This window comes from Tachypleus tridentatus, chromosome 1 (genome assembly GCF_004210375.1).
Source record: "Tachypleus tridentatus isolate NWPU-2018 chromosome 1, ASM421037v1, whole genome shotgun sequence".
Lineage (NCBI taxonomy): Eukaryota > Metazoa > Arthropoda > Merostomata > Xiphosura > Limulidae > Tachypleus > Tachypleus tridentatus.
The window spans coordinates 100,780,674-100,808,437 of record NC_134825.1 but is presented as its reverse complement, the minus strand read 5'-3'; the positions used below and the strand labels follow the sequence as shown (position 1 = coordinate 100,808,437).

Below are 27,764 nucleotides of genomic sequence, written 5' to 3'. Positions count from 1 at the left end.
ATATTAAATTTTAATTATAATCTGTGTTTTGATCCCAAATTTTGACATATTACCACTTTCAAAATTAAAACTAATTTATTATCATGGTATATAAATAAACTTGGCATAAAAACATTGTTAATAATCTAAATTTTAACATTATTCAAGTTTTAAGTTCTTAATTTTATAGACAGTATCTTTAAAAATCCTCACTATTCTCCAGGTGTGAAAATTGTAACATTTTCTTTCTAGGTATCCCTTCATCTCTAATTTATTTATCACACCTCCAAGAAGTATGAAATCTAACATAAATTACCCATTATAATGTTTTCATTACTCAGGTAAAGCCAAATTTGTATAGCCTTCAATCCTATTTGATTATAAAGCCATGAAAATAGAAAATCATAGCCCTCTTGTTGCATTCTGTCGTTAAGAAATTGCCAATGTTTAATACTATAATATTTATAACCAACATAAAGTCAAAGTTTTAATTTCCAAAAGATGTATTACATTATGTTGTTTGCTGTACAGAGAAATGTCTATTTCATTTCCATATCAAATTTTATTTCCACAAAAATAGCTGAATTTTTAATGACTGTTATCGTGTTGAAAATGGAGAAAAACTGAGTTATAATTTGCTTTTTTAAATTTTGTTATTCAGCTTTCTTTATTTTTGCATGTTTAATTAGACAAAATATTTAGTGCAACAGTACCTTTAGTTAAAAAAGAGTTAAAGTTTCATAACAGTCGGCAGCAAAAAGAGAAGGCCAAGATAAGTGCCATATTTACATTTTTCTTATGTATTCTTTATTTATTATTATAAAAGCAACTAAAATGTAAAGATTAGAAACTTTTAAGGTTAGATAAGGTAAAATAAAGAATAATAAAAATATTTATGAGCTACTTGTTTTCCAACTGGTTAGACATGGTTCAAATTGCAGTAAAACAATAAAATTTAAGCATATATATAAATAGATGTATACTGTTACAAGTTTAAATCTATTTAAGATAAACAAATCTAACTTTATATTGCAATTTGTTTGAAGTCAATTCTAGAAAGGAAAAAAGGGTAGTATAGACTTATTTAAATTGTTTTTGGTGGTTATGGGACTTCCTTGATGACGAGAAACCTACTTGAAATAAAAATCTATTTCAAAAGAGAACATTGTTTTAACCTTCTTAGGTCATTTTAACCTGAAGATGACCTAGAAAGGTCAAAACATTTTTCTCTCCTTATCAGTAAAAATGTTAATATCCATACCAGCCATTCTGAGATACATGGGTATGGGACCCATAAAATTAACCAACCTTGTATAAAATTTTTATTTAAAAAAAGACATTTGAAATTTATTCAAAAGGTTTTAGTGATTATACAAATATAGTATTTTAATTTCAGCATTTTCTCAAAATGCAACTCAATATGCCCAAGGTGGATAGGATTAAAATGGTTATTTTTTAAACTACTAGTGCTAAAGAAAACTTAAATTTTACTTGGAGGACAATGAAAATCTTAAGTTTTATTTGTAAAATTTTTAAAATGATTTTAAGAAAAACAAAAGTTTGTGTTTTCAAGTTAGATCAAAGTTATGGAAATTAAAGTTTTTAATAGTTACAAGTATGTTTAAAATTATTTCTTATTGGTTCTAACCACATTATTCACCCAACCTTGTAACAGCAGAATTTTCTTTTGTATTATATCTTCTGTAACATCTGTTTTGAAATCATCAGTCTGAAAATAATCACAGTGCTCTTCATAAATTCTATCTAAAAATTTAAGAATTATTTTCTTTATTTTCTATCAGGAAATCTGCATGACTCCACAACCCAGAGATGCAAAACCTGGTTACACATATTACTTAACTCTTTTGAAGGATGATATTCAGATTAAGCAAGGTAAACTTCATTTCCACATTGAGGTTGTGGTTCCTAACATACTTTGTTTAATCCTATTAATCCTATTCATTTTTTCTTTGTGAATACACAAATAGATGTTAAAAAAAACAAATATAACTTAAACACTGAGAAAACAGAATTCCAACTTTAATTGTTAATTACCTCTGAAGAATAAAACAGTGTATTTATCAACAGTTTTAGAAGTTTTCTGCCCATTTCAAAGTCTAGGTTTTATTACTACAGCCCATGTTGTCACTTTTATGATGTCAAAGCATGTGATCTGAACACTTACTGATAAAGACTGACTTAAATGTGAATTAAACCATTATAAAGTGTTGAAACTTTTGACATCAGTTTAGTTTGAATAAAGTGACGTGAGCAATAATTCAGGGTCTCCAGAGCTCCCAATGAACAAAATAATTTAATTAGAAGTTTAGAATACATAGGAAAAGTTATAGTTGGGAGTTTTGTAGTTTTACTACATGTTTTTTTCATTACCCAAAATGTTTTTGTGTTAAATTATACTTTTGTGAAAGCTATAGAATATTTCGTAAATGATAAGACATCAGATATCTTTAGTAAGGTTCCACAAGTATGGTAAGTGATAGTAAAATATTTCAGTGAATCAAGTCCATATTTAAAGAATATTTTTGTCAAGTGAATTGCTTTCAACCAACACAGAGCTTATTATTTATTCAAAAGAAAATACATTTATTGCATAAAAATTGATTATGGCCAAAAAATATGGTAACAAAAATCATAGCACTTAGCCTGATAAATTGAACCTAGTTTTCTAATAAATCTTTCTCAATTTATTCTATGTATTATGAATTGTAACTGCAATCAACAGTAAAGCAATTTAAAATTCTAAGATGAAAGGAGGTTTTATATATATATATGAGTAGTGTCCACTAAGCTTTATGCAATTTGGTGAAATACTTCCACTGAGAGAAGGGATAAAATTAAAGTGATATCTGTGAGGCTCCTTTAATCCAGAATGGGTTAAAGATTTTGCACACAACTTGTTTGTTATTCTAGGAAAGTTGAGACGACTTGCATTATTATTATGTGTTTTTGTCTTGCTATATTTTTACACTGATATTTGTGCTTGAAGTTATATTTTTCAATGTTTTTTAATATTGCCTCTTATCTAGAATGAAAAATTATTTATCACTCAACTTCAAATGTGAACTTCAAATTTAATAGAACTAGTTACAACAGAAATAAAATAATGAAAATTTTAATCATTGAAAATTATATTCTTGTGTTGATAAAGGTTTTAAAATAGACAATCTGCTGGTGAATTCCATGAGGAGCAGGTTTTTATTCACTAGTTTGTGTCTTTTTTGTGTATTGTGGTTTTTCCTGTTAATGGTATTAAAAATGGCTGAAGTATTTCCACAGTTTTTAAACTTGTTAATTTCAAGGAAATGATTTCATGTTGGTTGGTTTCATTAGTTGAATCTAAAAACTGTTTGTGTCTGTATCTAAGTTTTTTCAATGCTGGTCTTACATTATTGATGTCATTTGTCATCATGGTTAGTACCTCTATAATCACTTAAGTACAACAGCATCAGAGTTTGATAGCCAGTCATCACAACCTACCATAAGTACTGAAATGACAGTTACTTTTCAGGTTTCTTTTCTTTTCAGTAAGTCATCAACAGTTCTAGTCAGTGTTGTGTTTACTATCACTTCCATGACTAAGTTGTTTAAATGTATAAGATGTGCTTTATCCTTTGGTTTTATTGAGCTCTTGTTGTAAAATGTCTGATAGTTCCTTAAAATGCATGGTGTTTACAGGGATTAAAAGACTTGAAAATGATTCCATGTGTCTCACATGGTTTAAGAGCTGCTGTACATCATTTTTACGTATTATAAGTGCTAATTTAAAGTTTTCTTTAAATTTTTTGACTGTTGTACTTATGTTTTATTACAATAAAAATTTATATACACAACACAGCTAGTGTATTCTTGGAAATCAGTAAGATAATGTACAAGCTTGACTGATACATTTGTTAGGAGATACCCATTAACACTGATGATAGTTTTGATAATACAACTTTATAGGTAAGGCAACAGAAAACATGTATTTACACTGTTTATGTTTGTCAGTATTTCTTCCTACCAGGAAACCATATTTTTGTTTAGATAAAAAATAATGAATATGGTGTTTTTATTTTGTTATTATGACACCAGTTTATTCAGAATTTGTTAGTGCTAAATTAGTTTTTCTCCATTCATAGCCAGAAAATTATACACGTGCATATTTTGTTAGTAATTTTCCTCATCACCTCTGTGTAATGATTTTAATTTTAAAAAGCCATTGAATTGCTGCATCACAACAAAACCCATAATAAGGTCTTAAAAAAGTTAATATTTTTGCAATCTAATAGAAATGTGTTAAAAAATTTGCTGTGGTTAGGGTTAACTCTGGGAAATGATTCTTACCATTTAAATTCTTAAGCAGATAATAAGTAATTTCTGTATAAGGTTTCATCACCAAATTTAAGTAATAACTTTAACTTTTACAACATAATTTGCCTTAATCTTATGAGAAGACAAGTTAGAAGATGAAGGTTCTACAGTTGGTCCATTCTTAATATTTCATCTTCAGGTTCTTCAGTCAGAGTGTCTTAGATTGTAGTCTCCACCTACTAGTTTCCTCAGTTAACTTTATTTTCATGGATAAATCAGTTTACTAAATTTATTTAATATACTTTTTTATAATATTTTTGCCCATTATCAATTCCACAAACTGATCCACTCTTTTAAAGACCTGTTTCTTTAATATTATGAATAACTCCTATCCTTTCTGGTTCAACATTCGTGGGTAAGCCAACTAGAATTACTTTAAATAATGTTGAATAGTAGTAGGTAACCAAAAATGTTATCGACCCACCCCTTATGGGGTATTTGAAGAATGATTAAGCCGCTGCAAAGCAATACTGCTCACTAATCACTCGAATGTCAAAATCACATACCCGGCCAGTAGAGCAAATCAAACTAATAAAACCTAACATTACAAATTGAGACTTCCTCCAACTACAAGATTTGTTGCCAACTCCCTCTCTCTTCTTTTCTTTTCTCTCTCTCTCTCTCTCTCTTTTTTTTTTTTTTTACCAGCTTGTTAACAAACAAAAACCAATAAAAGTTAAACAAATTTCAACATTTTCTTTTTACAATAATTATAATAATAATACTTTTTTACAACTTACAAGATTGTGACAATGTTTTACATCAATTACGTACTTAGTAACAAACACAAAACAAATAAATCAAACAAATTTCAACATAACTTTTCCAATATATCAGTAATAATACATTTAATACCATTTACTGCTCCCACATTTAATAAATTCTTGAATTCCCAATTTAAATAATTTTTAGGAAAATATCTCTTTCTTATATAATCATAATTTTTGCAATATAGAATTATGTGATCTTGCATTCATATCTCTCCACAGAGACATAAATTAGATTTTCCATAAATTCATGATTGATTTTCTGGAAAAACCCCATGATTTGTTAAAATTTGATTTATAGAAAAATTTCCTTTACATCTAGTAAAGTTTACTTTATTAAAATATTTATAGGTGAATCTACCAACAGAAGCATCATCCCATCTTTGTTGCCAATTACTTAATAATTCTTTATTTAATTTTGTTTTAATTTGTTTTTTACTATATCCAAATTCAGTATTAATTTTCATTCTTTCTGTGGCTTCCTTAGCTTTAAGATCTACTATTTCATTATAATTGATCCTAATATGGGCTTTAACCCAAATAAAAGTAATATTAAGTTTATTGTAGATAATATGTTCTTTAATTCTATGAACTAACTAATTATTATTTTTACTTGATCTAAGTGCCATTAATGATGACCTTGAATCAGAATATATCGCTGCTTCATAAATGTTATTATTAACCATGAAATCAATAGTCTTAAAATTGCAAACAATTCAGCCATAAATACTGTTGTATTGTCATTTAATCTAAACAAACTTTCATTTTTAATTTCATCATTGTAAATATATATAAGCACATCCAACTTTATTATTAATTTTTGAGCCATCTGTATAAAATATATTACTAAATTGTTTTAAATCTTCATCATAATACCAATTAAAACTACTGTTGATCCAAGGAGCAAAATTTAGCTCCATTAGAACTTCAGTATTTTCTAATTCAATTACTTCATCTTCTATTTTAATATTTTGATTAAGAAAAAACAACTTATATAGTTTAACACCAACTTTCTAGTTTTATATTTAATGGGGGAATACCCAATAAGGTGTTAAGTGTTAAACTAGCTACAGTTTTATGTTTTTGCGATGGGTAATATTGCTATTCTTTGAATTTGTAAAATTTTATTATTAATCCCTTCTGTATTTTCAAACCAAATTTCATATCCATATGTTATCATTTTTTCTATACTTAATATGTAAATATCTTTTAAAAGTTTTGGTTTCAAGCCCCAAGTAGCTCTTGAAATCTACTTTAATTTTTGAATAACATTAACTATTTTACTTTTAACAAAATTTAGATGCGATAAACAGTTTAATTTCATGTCAATTATATTACCTAAGTATTTCAACTATTTAGTAAATTTAATTCTTTTATTACTAATAGTAATTTTAGGTATATGCGTGATATTTTTACCTTTATAAATTAAAATAAAATTTGATTTATCTAGATTAAGTTCTAATTTATTTTCTGAAATTCAGTTGTTAACCTTATTTAATATATCCTCAGACAAAGATGTAAATTGGTATGAAGCTTTTGCTCTCATTAAAATAATGGTGTCATCAGCAAATGCTTGTATATTTGCATTGTTTATATTCTTTAATTTTAACATTCCATCAATATAAAAATTCCACAGAATAGGACCCAAACTAGATCCTTGTGGAATCCCCTTATTATATTTCTTAGTTATACCTTCTATAAAAACTTCTCTATTTTGAATGAAATCAATAATCACTTTTTTCAACTTCAAGGGTATTTTTAGATTATTTAAATGTTTTATTAAGATCATTTTATCCACTGAGTTAAAAGCATTTTTAAAATCCAAAGAAATTAATAATGTAATGCACTTATTGTTTATACTTTCATAAACATAATCATTAAGTTTCTGTAATGCATGTATAGTAGATCTCTTACTCCTAAAACCATATTGTACATCAATTAATTTATATTTCTCTATAAAATAAGTCAATATGATATATTTAAAAATCTTATCGAATATTTTACCCCAAATGGGCAAAAATGGGATGAGAGTCACCTTAGCCTTTTTCCAAACTAATGGAAAAATACCATTATTATAACAAAAATTTAATACTTTAATAAACCAATTTTTATTAGCAAAATATAGTTCTTTGATTATACATAATTTTAAATTATTACATCCAGGAGCTTTATTATCCTCCATCTCCCCCATGACTTTATTAATTTTATACTCTGTAATATTATCTTCATTTATGTTCACATCAGTATCATTTTATTCTGTATCTCATCGCAAAAACCTATTCCAGAGACCACTTGATCATAATTCATCCACGGAAAATGATAATTAAGAATTTCGTTTATAGCTTCATTTCTATTTTTGGTAATATTCCCATCTTTATCTTTTATTTCATTAATTTGTAGATATTTCTTCTTTTTATCCATGATAGTTTTATACGGTATACAAAAATATTATTACCAGTAATACTTGTAATATAATTTCTTAAAGCTTCCTTTTTAGTGAAAATAATTAACCTTTTATATTTTGCTTGCTGTTTTTTGTATTCCAATTTATAATACTGTCTTAAATTAATATATTTAGTCTTGAAATATTCTCCTTAAAGCTCTCACTTTACTCCTGAAGGAAGATCTTTAGCTTGGTATTCCACCAATAAGCTTGTTTATATCAAAATTCTTTATATTATTCTTATTCCTTAAATTGTTTAAACAAATTTCTTTAACTTTATTTGTAATTTTTATAAAGTAATTTTCAATATTATCTTTGTTGAGTATCTCATCTTTAATCTTATTTATATATTCTCGTATTTCTACTTTCAGATCCAACCGATTGAGCCTATTTATATGTATAAATTCATTATTATCTTTTACTATATTAAAATTTGAAAATTGCAATTCTATCATATTATGATCACTATTAGTGATATGATCTGTAACTTCAAAATGAATATCAAATTCGTTATTATACTTTATTATTGCTAAATAAATCCAACTTTAGTAGGTTATCCAAAGGTTTGTCATTTGATTCAGAAGACTTTATAGTGCAGAAACTTACCTGTAGGTCACATATGACTCTGTCTGATAGCAGCCAATGTAAAATTGGATTTTTTATTATAACTTGAACACTCTCAAAGTTTGGCTTTATTACTGAAAAAGGAAGTAAAATGCTTGATGATCTTATAATTACTTATTTGCATGGTGTGTTGTGGACAGAAATTCTTGATTTCAGTCAGATATTTTAATGTAAGTAATTAGTTTAAAAACAGTACAGTTTTAATAAATATATTAGAACTGTTTGTACATACAATGAAAAATTAAAAAATATTTTTTGAAAATATATAAATAATATTTATTATTGCTTAATATTTTATATAATTTCTTCTAGTTTGAATTTTTTTCATTTTATAATGGCTTCTGATTTTAGTATATTTTCTCTTCATATAGCTGATTGTGTATACCTTCAGTCTGATAATACAGAAGAAGACAATTTCATGGTAAAAGGCTTACAAAAGGATAAAGGGGCAAGTAAACATACTGAGATTGAAGTTTTGTCCCAACGTCAAGTTTTGCGGCAGTATGGAAAAGAAAGATTTGACAGTGGAAGCTGGCACAATAATGGTTCAGGGATTTTGACTAGAGCATATGCAGAAAAATATGACATTTTCAGAATTGAGCGGCTTTGGAAAGATGAAAAGTGAGTAGCATTAAAATGTAACTAGTTCATAATAGATGTACGTTTATAATATTTCTATATTAAAATATTTTTATTTTTTCTTGATCTGAAATTAGAAAATTTATAATGAACTTACCTGATTTATCATTTCATATATTTTCTACATTTTTCTGTAACAGATTTGTGAAGGATCTGTTGTTTGTTTCAAAAATGTTTATAAAGAATTCAGTTGTTAGACCAGTGTGTAGAGTTTACTTACAGTTGTTGATTGCAAGTTAATGCTACTCTGCACAAGACTATATGAGATGACTGTTTATGACTATTATAAAGTAGAAGATTTATGCAAAGTCTACTTGTATATTATTGCTTAATGCATGATTTTTTTTCTATTAACCCTTTTTCAACAGGTCACAGGTTAAAGGCCATGTTGTCGTGTTTGTTGACTTGCATTCAAAATTTTATTGAACTAATATTTATGATTTTATGTCATTAAGTTTGGTAACAGACTGTAGGTTATAATTGAAACTTTAATGTTATATATGAATTAATTTCTTAATTTAAAAGTGAATATTAAATGAACATGAGTAAGTATACATTTTAGTGAGTCACATGATATGTTGAATGCAGCACTGTTTAAAATTGGATGTTGATGATGTCAAAATACTATGTCTACAGTTTCATATGTATTACAAATTCATATTACTAATATTATCAAGCTAGAATATAAAATAAGAACCTCATATTTTTATTTTGCTGAGATATGGCTTACATACTGAATAATACATGGTGGCCCGTTCAGTTCGTTCCATTCTTTGAAACATTCCTTTATATACTTTTAATACAGTGTATGATATGTGAATAACCAATTGACAGCTTAGAAGGTCCCCTTTGTGAATAGACTACCATATTATTTCCAACAAAGGTTACATAAAGGTAGGTTGTGTCTTGAGTCTGCTCAGAATTTCATATTTTTTTAATCTAAATACATATTAGTTATTTATGATTTTTTGATTATGTATCTGTATATATAAAACCTAAAAAAAATTGTTTGATATCTTTCATGTGCAAAATTTTAAAAGGCTTAACAACTAAGTTCGAGGTCATGGTAAGAAGAGATAATTATTTGCTTTACTTTTAGATTTATTGTTCTATATCTTAAGAATAACAAGTTTAATAATTTATTTCTAAATGGTCATAATCTATATGTATATTAATTCAAATGTGACTGTGTATTTCAAAATACTAGTCCACTAAAACACAACCAAGAAAGGAAAGACTAAAGGTCCATTTTATATCACTGGATACATAACATGAGTGAACATGCATCATGTCAGTACAAGTTATGTAATGTTAGCTAGACATGGCTAGAAGATCATTGTAATAAAAAATAATAAATATATATGTTTGTATGAAAACTGGCTGCTGAAATATATGCTGGAACAACCCATTTCATTTCCATAAGTTGGAGGATATTTACAGATGTATTTCATGTGGTGTTGATATAACTTTGGGATAACATATTAATTTTAAATAAATTTTAGAAGAAAAAATCCAAAAACAATTTTTTGAATAAAGGTGAAACATCAGACATAAATTTCTATTTTTGGGTATGGGGAAATAAAATATTCACATAAAACAATCATTTATGCTCAGATTTAGTTACGATTTTGAAAGTTATATCAATGATTACATTGAAGCAAAATGTAAGATAGATTAAACAAATATGATAGCACAAATATTTTTTTGATTTAAAAATTACTACAAGTATATGTTTAAGATAAATTCATTTTAAATGAAGAGATTTGGTAAACAGTACATTTTCCATATTTAAAAAATTATTACTGAAATACAATGCTTGTTATAAATAATAGCCAGCATCTTGAATTTATGCTTATTAATTGTGGTTGAAGTGATAAAGTTTGTACTTTAGCCAAAGTGATATTGTCCAAAGCCAAAGTACTCTGAAGAAAAACTATATATATTTGTTGTTGTTTTGTTTTTTGGTCATATAATCAAACTATGCTTGTATTTTTTAATATGTTCTTTCCTTAACCCTTTCAATGCAGATATGAAAAAGTGTCAAAGTTACTGAGGCATGGTCTAATTTTGTAGCTTTTTTATGATCTTTGTTTATGGATATATAAACCAGAAAACAAAACCCACTTGCCACACTTTCCAATCACATTCTTTCACAAGATACTGGTAATTCTCTCCAATACTTTGTCTTACATTATTCATAACCAGTAAAAATAAAACAGTTTTTTGTATAGGGTTAACTTGTTCTAATTACAGTATTTCAATTTTTCAATTCATTGTTATTATCACTTGAGTTCACATCAACCAGTCCAGTTAATTATATGTTAGTTCAAAAAAGTAGTTAAATTTTACTAGTTACCAGACATTGTTTGCTTAGTGCATTTTATTATTTTGTGTTCTTATTTTTAAGTATGAAATAAATAAAATCTATTTTATATACTGCTACCATAATTACCAAAAAGTAGCTCCTCAGTATTGATTCCTGTACGTAGTGAGGGGACCTCCCAGGGAAGGTTCTGTTCTTTCAGTTTACTTCCTATGGGATCTAAACGTCCACCCACGTTTTTGCCGTGCATGGTGACTCATGAAGGGATGGAGAGGATCCTGGTAGCTGAGGAGTCCAACACACCACTTTGGCCTTGAATTCCTATAGATGGGCAGTCTTGGGGTGGCCCCCACCTTGGGTCAGTCAGCAGGTCCACGTGGGCTAGGATCAACCAAGTACCAACCAGTATGGGATGTTCTCAGCATGTGTGTACACATTGTATCCGATGCTGGTGTTTGGGTATAGAGTTCACAAAACCCTGGTGTTGCAGCAGTATCCTTGTTTGACATTTTAGAGTGTTCCCTCATAGGTCTCCATGGTGGGTGGGGTCAGTGGGCACTGAAATATTCCTTTTTTTATTATGCATCATCCAAATAAAAAACCTAAATAAAATGGTGAAAAAACAGTCCATAGGTAAACGATCACATCTTGAAGATTCTGAGCAGCAATCTTCAACATCTGCAACACCTATTGTACCTCATTTTCTTATCCTACATTCTCTTTCAATCAAACCGTTAGGGCAGATGTCTCCCTTTATTATTCAGAAAGGACTAGAGGGACTTGCTGGCTCTTCAAAGTCAGTAAAGAAGCTTCAATCTGGTGACATATTGGTGGAAACATCCACATTGCAACACAGTAAACTCCTCTTGCATTCAAGGGCAATTGGTGATATACCTATTGAGGTTACACCTCATGTTACTTTGAATTCATCACGAAGAGTTATTGTTGAGAAGGATTTGAAGAACATCCCTGAGTCAGAGATTCTCGATAGTTTCTCCAACCAAGGAGATTCCACAGTGAGGTGTATCTTCACTCGCAAAGATGGAATTACAATGCCAACCAATATCCTCATTCTGACATTTACATCACCACGTCCACCTGTCACCATGAAGGCAGGTTACCTTAATCGCAGGGTACAGCCATACGTTCCAAACCCTGGGCAACATTTCTAGTGTCAGTGGTTTGGTCACTCAAAGACGTCATGATGTGCTTCTTTGACAGGTGCTTGTTATGGTAGCAAGGAACACAATGCCTATTAGTGTGAAATGGATCTTCATTGCATAAGTTGCAATGGCATCCACCCATCCTACTTTCCTTCTTGTCCTAAATGGTTGGAAGAAAAAGAGGTGCAGTTTTTGAAAACGATTCATAACATTACTTGTCCTGAGGCTCGAAAGATGCTTTCCACCACTTCATCTCGGACATATGCTGCTGCCTCCAAAAGAATCGTTCTCAAGACAAATGAAAAGTCCTTTGACCTCCACGGTTAAAAAAAAAATTGATGAATCAACTTCAACACCATCTCTGTTCCTTACATACATTCCAACAAATCCCAATATCCACATCCTTTGGTTTCAGGTCCAGGCATTTCCTTCGATACTTCTTCTTCTCCCGCCCCAAGATGCAAAGCGATCATTTGTTCACCATCTCAGTCACCGGAATCCTCTTCCAACAGCAAACACCTGCCCAATCGATCCAGGGCAAGATCCATGGAGGTCGATAGACCTCCCTCGAAAAAAGACTAAATAAAAAAGATGTAGTCATAAACAGAAGGGTTCTCCATCCAGTTTTCCTACACACAAATAAAAATGGCCACCTTGATACAATGGAACTGTCAAGGTTTACATTCTAATGTGGATGACATCAAAACACTGATTGCTTCCTACCATCCTGTATGTCTTTCCTTACAGGAAACATTTCTGAAATCTGCTGATACAGTCACATTTTGGCAGTATTCTTTGTACAGAAATGACAGACTGTGTGTTGGACGAGTGCATGGAGGGGTGGCACTGTTGGTCGATCAGCATGTGCCCACCCTGTCTTTGCCATTCAATACACTCTTGGAGACTATAGTCATCCGTGTTTCCTTTGGTTGTCATACCATCACTGTTCTCTCTACCTGTTGCCTGGAGAAACCTATGATCAATTAGACCTTGATGCTCTCATTGAATAGTTGCCATCTCCCTTTTTAATCCTGGGGGACTTTAATGGACGTCATCCCCTCTGGGGAAGTGCTGATATTGATAAGAGGGGTTGCTCCATAGAGCATATGCTCTCTGATCACAACCTTTCTCTTTTTAATAATGGTTCTTCTACTTGTTTTCATGCACCTAGCCAGTCTTTTACTGCTATTGATCTCTCAATTTGCTCCCCTCACTATTTTCCCATTTTTCATGTAGGGTTGATAATAATCTATGAGGCAGTGATCATTCTCATATAATTTTGAGATAGACTGGGTATGGTTGATGCCACCCGACCTGCATGCCACAGTGGAAGCTGGCTCATGCAAGCTGGCCCCTTTCACTGCTCCCGCAAAACTTGATCATGCCATCGTCTGTAACCCATCAACAGATGACTGTGTGGCAGCAGTAACTGACTGTATTATACAAGCAACTGCTCAGTGTGTTCCTAAACTCTTGTCACATTTACTACAATATCCTCATTCATGGTGGAATCCTGCCTGCCACATGTTACGGAAGGCTCAAAAATAGTCCTGGGATACTTTAAGTAGATATCCTGCACTCTCGAACCACATAGCTTTCCAGTAGGTCCATGCACATTCTTGGTAGATGAGACGTCAAAGCTAGAAGGAATCTTTGATTAAGTTCACAACCAGCATATCTTCTACTGCCAGTTCCAAAGTCAAATGGGACAAGATTTGAAAGGTCAGTGGGCAATATAATTCTATCCCCCTCTCGATCTTGCTCTCTGATGGCCAGGAAGTAGCTGAAACCCGGAGCATCACCGATAATCTTAAGTGAAACCTTTAGCTGGGTATTTAGCACTTCTGCTTCTTCCTCCATCTTCTTGGCCATCAAGACTCGAGCAGAGTGATCACCTCTTTCCTTTTGAATTGATTGTCTCTATGACTATAATCGTCCCTTTACACTGATGGAACTTAAACTGACCCTTCATAGGTCTAGCAGTATATTGGTTAGACCTGATAATGTACACTATGACATGCTCTCCCATATATTTCCTGCTTCTCTTGCTATTCTTCAGATTGTTTTTAACTGGATCTGGCAGGAGAATGTATTTCCTGATGCCTGGCACCAGGCTATTGTCCTATCTTTCTCTAAAGCTGGGAAGGATCCAAAGATTCCTTCAAACTACCATCCAGTTGCTTTGACGAGTTGTATCTGTCAGACCTAAGAGAGGATGGTTAATGCTTATCTTATTTGGTTCCTCCAATCAAACAACCTTCTCTCACCCACCCAGTGTGGGTTCCGATGACAGGGCTTCACCATGGACCACCTGATTCAACTTGAAACGTCAATCGGAGAAAGCTTATGTTACAACATGGAGGAATGGCATTTTTCAAAACCTCCATATGCATGGGTTACATGGCCATTTGCCTATTTTTTTTAATTTTTTTAAAGGACAGGAGATTCCAAGTTCATGTTGGTTCTACACTTTCCCATTCTTTTCTACAGGACCTTGGAATCCCTCAGGGCTGTGTTTTGAGTGTCACACTTTTTAATATAATGATTAATGCCATCAATGAACGACTCCCTCTCACCGTTGCAAATGGTCTCTATGTTGACGACTTTCACATCTCCTGTCAGTCATTGGACATGAAGTATATTGAGCGACAGCTACATACTGCCCTCAATCTTTTACTGAAGTAAACCATAGAAAACGGCTTTAACTTCACTCTCTCTAAAACCGTTTGCATGCACTTTTGCCACCAATGGTGTGTTCATCCTGATCCTGAACTCAATATCGGTGAAGTTGTGCTGCCTATAGTCCCTGAGACAAAGATCTTTGGGCTTATCTTTGACCATAAACTGACCTCTATGCCACACATCAAGCAGCTATGAGTCAAGTGTACAAGAGTACTGAACATCCTCCATGTCCTCTCTTCCAGCACTTGGGGAGCAGATTGATGTTCTATGCTAGAGATACATTGTGCTCTTATCTGATCGAAATTCAACTATGGATCACTGGTCTATGACACTGCCAGGACCTTGGCCTTAAAGATACTGGACCCTGTTCATCATCAAGGAATTCAGTTCTGCACTCCCCTAGTTCAGAGTTTATACATAGTCTCATGAACCTTCTTTGCCATTTGCAATTGTCTTTACTATATGCTTCAAAATTTCATTCTTTACCAAAGCATCCCACTTGGGGTTGTGTTTTTCCTTCTTTTGTGGACCATAGTTTTCCACAAGATGATCTGCCATTGCTCCTTTTGGCCTTCATATCCAGATGCATTTGGGTGAATTTGGTCTGTCCTTGGGTAACATTGCTGTATCCACTGGTCAGTCCATCCCAACATGGCTTCTTACAGTCCCCAAATGTAATCTATCTTTAAATTATCTCTGATAAGCAGAAACACCCAATTGAAAATATTGTCTGCTATTTACTGAACATCTTTTGAACCATCTTTTCATTCCTATTTATACAGATGGTTCGAAATCATGTGATGTGTGGGCTCTGCCATGGTTTGTTGTGGTTTGGTGGTTGCACACAGAATCACCTCTGCAACATCTGTGTTCACTGCTGAACTGTATGCCATTTCTCTTTCTCTGTATCGCATAGAAGCTAAGCAGTACTCAAACTGCACTATTTATACTGACTCACTTAGTTCTCTACTGGCCCTGGAATTGCTTCACGTTAGTTCACACCCTGTTGTCGCCACTATTCAAAACCAACTTGTCCATTTCTCTTTAACATCTACTTCTATCCAGTTTTTCTGGATACTGGACCATGTTGGTATTCGCGGGAATGAGCTTGCCAACACTGCAGCTAAATCTATCTGCTCTGGCACTATCACTGTTGTGCCTGTTCCATACATGGACTATGGTCCTATACTCTGTGCCAGCTGGCAGTCCACTTGGAGTAAGCAATGCGACAACAAGCTTTTTTGAATAAAACCCTATATTGGGCTTTGGCCGTCTTGCTTCTATAAAGATCAGAAAGAGGAAGTTGTTCTAACTAGACTATGCATTGGTCACAGTTTTTTAATTCATTGTTTTCTTTTATCTGGAATTGATGCACCAATGGGTAGTCTGTATACCACTCAGGTCACAGTAAGCCACATTTTACTTTCTTGCTGTCATTATGACTCTTAACGACAGTACCATTTTAAACATGTTCTGTCCCAAGATTTGTCCATAATGCTAGACAGTGTTCACTTTGGAAATGTTTTTAGTTTTTTAAAGGTCATTAATCTTTTTAATGCCATTTAAGGTTTTTAATTTATACATTAGTCCTTTTTTAATGTGATTCCCTTTGAAATTAGAAAATGACCATAATGTCAAGATACTCGAAACCAGGACTGGAAAGGCCAACTTCAGGTGACTGACAGTGGTTTTTGTGCTTACCTGTTGGTCTTCCTGGCAAGTTATGATAATTACAATTATGCTACAGAAAGTCCTTTGACTTGTATTACTGTAGTTTTTCTCTTAATGTTGTAGACTAGATGTAAACATTGGTTTCATGCTATTTGTTTTCTTTTATAAACAAAGTTTAGTTTTCCCTTAATTTCCTTTTATGAATTTTACTAAATTTACTCTTAACTTTTTACAGGATGTGTTTGGCACAGATAGTTTAGCTGCTTTGTGCCATAAAGCACAAAATCAACCATCAACCAACCAAAAAGCTTGTTACATGGTTAAAAGAGCAACAAAACATTAAAATTTAGTGAAAATAAATTTAAACTGGTACAAGTATGAGGCTTTTTCATTATGGGCTTGGTCAGTTCGACCAAACACCATGACCTCTTTATACTCATTTAAAGTTTTTATTGATTTAATACTTGCAATTTTCAATGCAGAGATGCCAACCATTACGATATGAGCGTAATCAGTACGATTTTGGTGTATACATTACGACTATACGCTCATACAGACAAATATTACGATTTGTTGCAACTCCCAAATTATTATATATTATATGGGCCTATACAATAAAGTGATAAATTGTTCCCCCAGAGCTTGAAAGGGGTGAAAAGAAAATTTCTAGTGAGATACAAATAAATTTTGATAATAAATAAAAGACATAGTCCAAATAGCTATAATGCGATAATCATATTTGTGCTTGAAATAATAAAAAATATTTGTATCTCCGACATCTACCAATAGTTTGAGTGTGGTGCTTCTCCATACTGGGTACGTGAGGGAACCCATAGTTACGTCATCAGTGCTTGTCAGCCAATTAGCGCTCATGTAGATGGGTATTTCTCGTTTTCTAATCAGCATTGAAACATCAATGCGATCATTCACAAGATGGAAAAAAGAGGCCTCATTCACCAGATTGTCTTGTTTATGGCAAATCCAAAAGGACTAAAACTGTGAAAGGGCTCTGTCTACAATCATTACGCTCAGTCATTTGAAATAGTTGGCATCTCTGTCAATGTAGTGTGCATATCTTCACTAAGTTTGGCAATCTTTCACTTATAAAAAAAATCTTGTTTTTTAGTGAAATATTTTTAATAAATAAAAATAAAAATTTGTCCATTAATAAATTAAGTATTCATTTTGAATAGCTTGTGTCTAAAGTAATTTTCACATAATGTTAATAAATATTTTTTCTCATGTCAAAAATCTCGTATTTCCTTTGTGTAATCCTTAAAACCTCCCAAATACATTTCAAGCATTTGTTTAATTTTTTTAATTAAAACTTTATATTTTATCTGTTATTTTGTATACACTACCTCAAAATGGGATTGGTCAATTTGACCAACCTCATAACCATCAAAGAAAAAGGAAATAAACCTAAGTTACCCCTTTTTTCTTTCTAGAATGACTTCAGATTGTAATGGGAATCTACATCTATTTATAGTTAAATTTAATTGTCTTATTGCTCCTTTAGATTACCTTTGGAACTATGTTCACTACTATCTACACCATTACAAGTTGTAAATCACTTGGGGTGCGTGCAGTAGCTCATGTTATACTATCAAATTACATGAACAATGTGCAAGTAATTTTTTTTTTTTTTTGCCTAATCTTAACTCACCTAAAACATTCTTTATTTTTACATTTTAGTTGATTTTATAATAATAAATAAAGGATATGAAAAACAAGAGCCGTTACAAATTCATCCAAGTTAGCTATTAAAATTTTCACTGGAATGTTGCTTGTAATCTGAGTGAAATTGACTATACATATTCTCTGTTTAAAATGCAGAATAGAACACATTATATAATGTCATTTGATAGATGAAAACTTTGACTTTCTATCAGTTATATGTAATACATAACTAGATGCAAGGGGAGAATTTGAACATATCCTGAAAGAATGGATGTGACAATTAGGGGTAGCATGAAAGGTCTGATTTCATTTTCTATTTATAACTCTGTAACCAAACAAAATTGAAGGCTGTAAAAATTATGCTTTATCTGAGCAAATTAATTCTGTAATGAGTAATTTACATTTAATTTCTTACTCCTTTAAGGGGCGGGGGAAAAACTAAAGAAAGCAAGATGCTTAGAGACAATATGTCGTGTCATACCAGGGGAAATTCAAGATTTGTAGAATTGGGAACTTAAATCTTATATGCAATTAAACTATAGATTGTTAGCTAAGGTTTTATTCTATACTAATTGGTATAATATGAGTAACAAGTAGTTTTAAAAAAATTTGAATATAAAATATTAAAACTTTCCTTGATGTGTAATACACAATACCCAGAGCAAGAGTTAAAAACCAGTTAAATAGATCAGTTTTAGGCTGGAAAAACTTTTGCTATTCATTTATGATGTCCTAGAGATTATGTAACTGGAAGTAACTGTAGGGTGAAAAAATAAACATTTTTAATCTTAACATGAAAATTACCTTGCACTCATGCTAGTAAGTACCTAAGTCAAATTCTAACTTCAAACTTCACAGACAAATCTATAATAAATTTACTTAATTTAAAAATTTTATACTTGTGTACAAAACACATTTTTTTTTTACTGAAACCTGCTAAGTTTCATAAAGTTATAATCTGTATACTTTCATGGTTACCTTGTGGCTGCAAGTACATGAAAACTGCATGTTTATTGAGAGTTAATTATGTAATATAAATATATCAAGATACTATTTTGCATAACTTTGTCAATTTTAGGCTCATATTAAACATTGTTTGGAATATGTATTTTTGTTATGTTGACTGTTGTTAGATGAAAAATTATTTTATCAGTATTCATTTGTTGAAGTTACATATATTTTTGAACAGTAGAATTCTGGCAAAGATGTAACTAGGTTACTTGGATCAATCATTTTGTTTTATGCTGTATAGAATAATTAATAAGTATTAAATTCTAATTCTTCTTTGGGAAATTTTTTAAAACAGCTTATTCAGTGTGTTTCTCTTGTAAAGTTTAGATTAATTTTTTAAAGCTGTTTTCCAGTGCATTAAGTAAGTTTTTTTATTTTTTATTAATGTTGTAGGGGGCAGAAGTTTGCATTTGGTCACCACTATCTCCATCCACATGAAACTTATCATGAACCATCTAGAAAATTTTACCCTAATGAGGTAAGAAGATTCTCATTAGTTGTTTTTATAATATTAATACAATGGTAGTATATTTTATTTAGGGGTTTATAGAGGTAAAGACTAAATAATTACTCAGTGTGCATACCACTTGAGCTGTCTTTTCAAGTTGACAATATTATATTCTAATTTAGTATTACATAATATATGCTTATTTGGTTCAAAATAAGACACATGTAGGTGAATTGAACAGTTTCTTCTGGTAAAAAAGCAAATTGCAAATGGACCTTGGTAGCAAAATTATAAATTTATTCAAATAAACCAATTAATATTTATGTTAGAGAATTACAAGTGCATAAAGGTGGACAACTTGAACATAGAACTTTGGGAAAGAAGCTACAAAGTCCTTGCTACTTAACAAATACTGGCTAGCAGTAGTGTTTACTAGGTATACACACGAGCTGCTTGGAGTAACTTATGGTTTATGTAATTCAATAGCATAATGTGAGGTGCACTTTTCCCAGATGATATACAACTTATAATGACATGAATATTAATTAGACATGGTCCAAAGCACGATAAAACAAGAACTTAAATATTGATAGATGTAAACTATTATGAGTTTAAGGCTACTTAGGAAAAACAAATGTAGTTTCATGTTACAGTTTGACATTCTAGAAGGAAGAAGAGAATAATTTAATTTAGATTTTTTCTTCTTCATCTTGTGAGGTCAGTCAAATTTACCAGTCACGTATAGTATTATGGTAGAGAAAATAGCAGCTGAAATATAAAGCTTTACTGAAACAAACATTTTAGATGTATTTAGGTTTCAAAAATTACACAAATGAAATTTGAGATGAAGAAAAGTATTTGTAATTTTGATAAGAAAATCATTTTGCCCACAGATTATTCAAAACAAACACTTAATATACACACAGAATGAGTCTATTTTTACACTTTATTAAAAATATTTTATAAAAAATGATTTTTTATATGTAAATGACTGCCAAATTTTTTGAATGTATACTATTAAAAGTTTATACTATCAGATAAAGACTGAACGAGTACAAAGAGATTATGTGATTGGTCAGAATGACTGAGCCCATATTGAGAGAATTAAAAACAATTCTTTTTTTTATTACACAAGGTACAACTAGCAATGTATATGAAGGGGATAAAAACTAAGTTCTGAATTAACTTGTCAAACTACTTTGTGAGTTTTAGTTCATTTTCTTCTTGAAACTGACAGAAAATATCTTAAACAGTAAATTATCAATCAGTAAATACAAAATCATGTCTTTCAACTTTGATGTATGTTTGTTTACAGCATAAGGTCATTATAATACATTTATAGTGTCAGGATATTTATCTAAAAGCTGTATAACAAAGTTGAAAGCCTTTTGTGTTTTTAGTGACATTAAACTTGAAATTCTGGTATTTTTTATGTTTTTACAGGCAAAATAAATATATTTATTATCTGCTATAAAAAAGTTAAAAACATATGTCTATGGCAAAAGATAGATTGGTGTGGAACCAAAACTGATTTAGTATTACTCTTAATAAGTGTGTCCATGTCAAAACAAGATTACACCCGTAGATTGATTATTTAATACTGTTATGAAGATTAGTGTATATCTCCTAAAATTTTATAAACACATCAGTTTCTGCTTTTTTTCCACACCAGTGAACTGTATTTTATTTTCAGTTTTAAAGTTTACGAAAACATAAATCTTATTTCAGTGAAGTCAGTTTTCATGGTTTGTTCAAACGAGACTGCTGTGTTAACTTAATAATTGCTGTTCGTGTATTTAACAATTTATCACTAATTATTGAAGTTTATCTTTTTCCTGATATGTTGTAAATTTTAATCTTTGAACTACAGTATACTAGTTGTCTTTTAACTGTTTTTTGTTGTAGGTCCTGCGAGTGCCATTATATGAGATAATTCCCTTAGATTCAATTCGAGGCTTGTGTTGTGTTTTAGACCTGAATACATACTCTAAAGGTAGACCCAAGGGCTTCCAGTTGGAAGATGTTTACATCTGTGAATATCGTGTAGACAAGAGTGCACACTTCTTCTACAAGATTTCAAAGTCCAAGTAAGCTGTTGCACTATAAATCTTTTCATAATTGAAATCGGAATGAGATATTCATAATTATAGATGTTTCCTTTGTCTATGTAGTTGCCTTCATTTTTCTTTTCCCTCTAGTCTTATACTGCTAAATTTAGGGACAGCTAGTGCAGATTGCCCTTGAGTAGCTTTGCATGAAATTCCAAACAAACCTTTTGTCTGTAAAATCTTTAAATGAAACAAACCTTTAGTAATACATAATGATCTACAAAAGGTTTGTATTGTCATATAACTGACTGTTATGTTTATGTTGTTTTAGAAATTCTCCAAAATCAAGCTATGAACTGTTTGTAGGCTAGTAATATCTGAATGTGTATGAATGCTTTTGTAATCTAATCTGTACATTTTAACACAACTTAATTTTAGTAAAATATATTTATTTAAGCACTATTGATGACTAATCCCACTTAGTAACAGATTGGAACAAACCTAGCACAGTGATCAGTAAATTCTCACTATGTGAAATCATAGAATGATTCATTTAACTGTACCAAAAGCATGAATTGTAGTTTGTATACTGAATAATTGAAAAATCTTTAAAAATAAAATTTACTTTAATAGTAATTGGTAGTAATGATTGACATCTATATCAGTCTTTTTTTCCACTGTCTTTTGTATAATGCTTCATAAAACTAATTAGTGACAGTTTTACCATCAGATATGATCACAGACACTATTCTTCTGCCAAGAGTATAATTGCTAGGGAAGCATATGTACCAATACCATTTTGTATAAATGTTTTCAATATATGTTTTGTAGTTTCTTGTGGTTCTCCTTTTTTCTTCATGAAATTCATTTTAATTTTTTCCAACCATTATAGTTGCATAATCCACCACAAAAGGTTTCCAGTTTCTTTAATACCACATATTTATATTGAATATTTTTATAGTATAAACTCTCAGTGGATTGTTTCATTAATGAAAACGTCCAGTTACATGTTATCAAATTAAGTTTGTTTTATCTTATCCTCGTAATAAGTATAAGTATATGCTGTGTGTTGTTGTGCTTAGGAAACTTCTAGAGTAGGTGTCTGTGACTAGTTGGCAGTAAATTAAAAAAGAATAAATGTACAGCACTCACTTTAGCATATTCAAGAAAATTGTATGTAGCTACAATAAAGCAGAAAGGAGTTTTGATGTCTAAAATATTATATTAACTTCTAAAATTTATGTTACATTTTTTACTTTTCAATAGCTACCCAGTCAACACAAAAAATTATGCTTTTAAGACATACAGGCAGAGGCTTAATCCTAAAAAGACATATTCGGTAAGAGTTGCTTTTCATTGTTTATATATATTTCCTTAATTTTAGTATTAAAGGTTATGGTCAGTTGACTCTTAAACCTAATTTATATGATCTGTTAACCAGTTGATTTTTACAAATGTTTCATGAAGTAGCTAATAATGATGTTTCTTCATGATTTATAAAACTGGGACATGTTTCCTTTCCCTTTATATTCAGAAAGATATACATGGCATCCTAAGTGGGAAAGAATTAAACTTAACTTGAGCTTTCTCTCTTTTACTGTAGCCTCATACTGTTCCAATCTCTTACAAGAAACGAATGAATAGTGCTAGTAGTGTTAAAAGTGATGGAAGCAAACATGGTGTGGATGAATCAGATAAAAGCCTTTCTTCTTCAGTGAATGAGTGCATTAGCAGTGAAAACATCATCTCTACCCCTACACTAACGGTGAGTTTCTGTGTATTCTTACTTCCCAACAGAACTAACTAATTGTACTTGTATGATCTTAGTTGGATCTCAAGATAATCTCAAACTGATGCATTCAGATTGTCTGTAATAGGTAAATACTGAAAGTATATTGACTGGTTTTTCTATTTAACCTGAAACCAGATAAAAGATTTATGTTTCTGAATTAATAGATTGTTGAAATTAAAATTTACATTAGGTGCAAAAAAGTGAACAAAATATTGGGATTTGTTATTTTAAAACAAGGAAGTTAGTGGTAGTGAGTACAGTTGTAAGTCTATTATACACAAAAAAACAAATGCTTTACAAAAGTATTTGTTTTAAGATATGTGTGTGAATTTGTTATGATAATCTGACTGAGACAAGTCAGAATGCATAGTAATGTTCATGTGAAGAATAAAAATGTTTTGTCCATCATATCATTTACATATTGTATTTGAATAACTTGTAGAATCTCCAAAGTGAATATTTATAGTTTTGTTTCAGTACTTTTGTATGTTGTATATGTATCTGGTTTGTACTGTTCTATACCACATACTGTTGCTAAAGCAGTAGTGTAGGATTAAATGAATAGTTGATAATTGACATTAAATATACAGCTCAACACAGTCAGATGATTAAGGCATTTGATTTGCAATCTGAAGGTCACAGGTTCAAATTTCCATACAACCAAACATACTCACCCTTTCAGCTGTGGGGACACTATAACATGACAGTCAGTCCCACTATTTGTTGGTAAAATATTAGCCTAAGAGTTGGCAGTGGATGCTGATAACTAGCTGCCTTCCCTCTGGTCTTTCACTGCTAAATTAGGAACAGCTAGTACAGATAGCTATGGCTCTTGCAGCTTTGCATAAAATTCAAAACAAAACAAACTGTCAAATTCATAATACCATATTGAATGACACCTATAAATATTGGTTCCACCTGATAACAAAATCCTTTTTCCTTTTTTCAAAATGTTAACATAATTTTCAAGTGAGGACAGACATGACACATTAGGTGTGAAAGGATTTTAAAGCCAAAAATTATATGCACAAGTTTTCTCAACATCTGTGCATTTTGGTATTTTATTTAATTAAAACTAAAATTATTACACATTATTTTTTAAAAAGTTTTGTTTCTTCTATATTATAGTACTTGAATTGGAACATGTGTGTAATGTGTCTTCCAAAAATTGTTTGGTTACTTATCCTTTATGATAGTTTCTGAAAAATCAGTTGCTGGTTTTTGTATAATTTTGTCCATAAATTTATATCACTGATTGTTCCTGATCTTTATTAGATGAATAATATATGGCTCTTTTATAAGAACTATGTTTCACTAAACACCAACCTCCATCTAACTGATTTTGTAAGATAGTGTTAATAGTAACTGACACCTGTGCCTGAAGGTTAATGGGAAGAAAATGTTATGAGTGGAAGTTTTTGTGGAGGTTCATCTTATCTTTCAAACCAAGTGTTCGAACAATGAAAAAAAAATTATTTTAAACTAGAGTTGCTTAAGGTAGAAAGTACATGGAAGTTGAAGAATTTTATGAATGTTGGAAATAATGATGTAAAGGCTCTGATCTTTCCTTGATGGCATTAAGTATAATAACTTGTGTGAAAAATAAATAGTACTTTCTGTAATAACATTTTTGGGTTTTATCACAGCGACAAGAAAGAAAGGAAAGACTGAACAACATTCTTCTTAAGTTGCTGGCTCAACTTCCTGGAAAACAAGTGATTGACATTAGTTATCTATTACATGCAAATAGAGGAGGAAGTACTAGAAGGCCTCGTAAGAAGCCAGTAGCAGAAGAAACTGTCACATGAATTTTTGTATTAAAATCTATGTTAATGCTTCTGTTTTAAGGTCATGAGAATATGTTGCTGTGGCAACATAACTACTGTTATTAGTGCAGCTTTGCACTGCCATATATTTAGCAGAGTTATGTGATTTTTTTTGTTTTTTGTTCTGTCTTTATTTTTAAAATGATCATTCAAAATTGTAAATATATATATAAATACATATATATATATATAATCATTGTTAGAGTCTCATAAAGAACACCTTTTTACACTTGCTGATAAGCTTTTTCTTTGAGCAGAATTAATTACATGATGCTAGTGAGCACGTTGTACAGTAGTAGATTAATAACATTTGGACCTTGATTTCAATTAAAACATGAATTGGTTTTACTGTTTGGGCATGTGGTGAGTTTCTTGGGCATATATGGAACTTAATTCATGAATTTTATTTATTTTATATTCCTATTTTTTGTTCTGTAAGTATATGAATTGTACCCAATAGTTTTCTCAAATTTTACACATTTTTAATCATGACTTCTAGAAAAATCTAGGCTTTGAAATGTGTCTTGCAAAGTTTATTAACTTATTCTTGCATTTTAGTTTTTCCTAAGATTAGTAATACCTTTCATTTAGGTATCATGAACCATATAAAAGAATCATTGAGAACAGCAACATGTGTTAAATTATCATTCGTCAAAGGTCAGTTTCTCGGTGAAGTCCTTGTAAACATTGCAACTTCATTGGTTGTTACGACCTTAAAAGCATTGTACATAACAATGGTGGAAAGTGTTTTTAACAGTAAGGACCAATAAGATATTAAAATAATCAGTTTTCACTTCAGTTTGCAGCATACTGAATGAGTATTTTGACATTAATCTATTTTTGTTTTAGATATTGAAAGATAATTTTTGTCTGTTGGGATAGTAACATTATACTACATTTATTGTCATCAACTTCAAGCATAATGGTTTATGTAGTGTGTTCTGTGTGAGAGTGGAATACTCAATTGTTGGCAGTAACCTGTTGTTGTGTACTTTGTATATACGTTGTAAACATTTTTGTCGCTTTGAATAAATGTTTAATACTATATGAAGTCTTCAGAAAACTTTCTTATGAAACTCTTCACATAGTTTACCACTTATTTGAGTAGAGCTTCAAGAGATGAAAATAGAAAAAGGGAAAATAAAAATAAAAAAACTTTTTTAGCATTTAATAGGGAAAATGTGAACACTGTGAAATTAGCCTAAATACTAGCTGATCAAAAGTTTAAGACAATACCAAAAAGAAGTCCTAAACAGGGTAGGAAATGCCCAACAAGAGGTCTCAGTAGTGAGTTCCACAGCCATCATTGCGAATAACTTCAAACATTTGCTTTGGCATGGTTGATATAAGTGTTTGCAGAAGGCTGGCTGGAATGTTATTCCAAGGTGGCTTCACAAAGATTATGCACTGTTTGGAATTAACATCCATTTCTATAGACTTTCCATGCCATCCACTCCCAAACATTTTCATTGGGGTTCAGTTCAGGTGAACATGTTGGATGGTCCAAAAGAATCGCGTTATTCGTCATGAAAAAGTCATTTGTCCTGCGGGCATTGTGGATTGCAGCGTTGTCCTGCTGAAAGATCCAGTGTTTTCCACACAAGCAAGGGCCTTCAGTCATTAAGGATTCTCTCTCCAATATGCCAGTGTAGCCAGCTGCTGTTTTACGCCCCTGTATAGCCTGAAGCTCCATTGTTCCATGGAAGGAGAAAGCACCCCAGATCATGATGTAACCTCCTCCACTGTGTTGTGTAGAAAATGTCTGGTGGGATAACCTTATTGTGTCAATAACGTTGGAAGCCATCTGGACCATCCAGGTTAAATTTTCTCTCATCAGAGAACAAAACCTTCGTCCACTTTTCTACGTCCCATGTTTGGTGCTTCTCAGCAAAGTTTAACCGAGCTGTTTTGTGGTGTGGAAGGAGGCGTGGCCTTTGAAGGCATTTACAGTTTTTAAAGCCTTTCTCTCGTAGATGCCGTCTTATTGTTCTTGAGCTGCATTCTGCGTCCGTAAGGGCCTTAATCTGGTTTGACGATTGGCTGGGGTCTTGCCGGACAACCCGTCGAATCCTCCTGCTTTGTGCCGACGAAATTTTCTTGGGCCAACCACTTGAAATTCTTGTTCCATATCCCTCAGGATCTTTTAAGAAATTTGCAACAGCAGTTTTACTATGCCTAATCTCACCAGCAATAGCACGTTGAGAGGGACCTTGCTTTTGCAGCTTGACAATTCTGCCACTTTCAAACTTTGTCAACTTTTTAGCCTTTGTCATGTTTTTACTCAATGTAACACAGAT

At 31.3% G+C, this 27,764-nt stretch overlaps 1 protein-coding gene across 9 annotated transcripts in view; it reads left to right on the top strand.

Annotated features, from left to right (window-relative positions):
• Window positions 1-26,512, top strand: part of ash1 (histone-lysine N-methyltransferase ash1) — a 128,945-nt gene extending 102,433 nt beyond the window's left edge. For 8 of the 9 annotated variants that reach the window (XM_076514922.1, XM_076514912.1, XM_076514884.1 and 5 more), the window contains 7 exons: window positions 1,782-1,872; window positions 8,556-8,805; window positions 19,747-19,831; window positions 21,707-21,888; window positions 23,116-23,188; window positions 23,453-23,614; window positions 25,288-26,512. In XM_076514922.1, the coding sequence (XP_076371037.1) occupies window positions 1,782-1,872; window positions 8,556-8,805; window positions 19,747-19,831; window positions 21,707-21,888; window positions 23,116-23,188; window positions 23,453-23,614; window positions 25,288-25,449 (1,005 nt within the window). In that variant the 3' untranslated portion in view covers window positions 25,450-26,512. Of the gene's footprint in view, window positions 1-231; window positions 307-1,781; window positions 1,873-8,555; window positions 8,806-19,746; window positions 19,832-21,706; window positions 21,889-23,115; window positions 23,189-23,452; window positions 23,615-25,287 lie in introns of those variants that run through there. The other variant, XM_076514963.1, reaches the window with a different exon arrangement.
• Window positions 26,513-27,764: the final 1,252 nt, after the last annotated feature.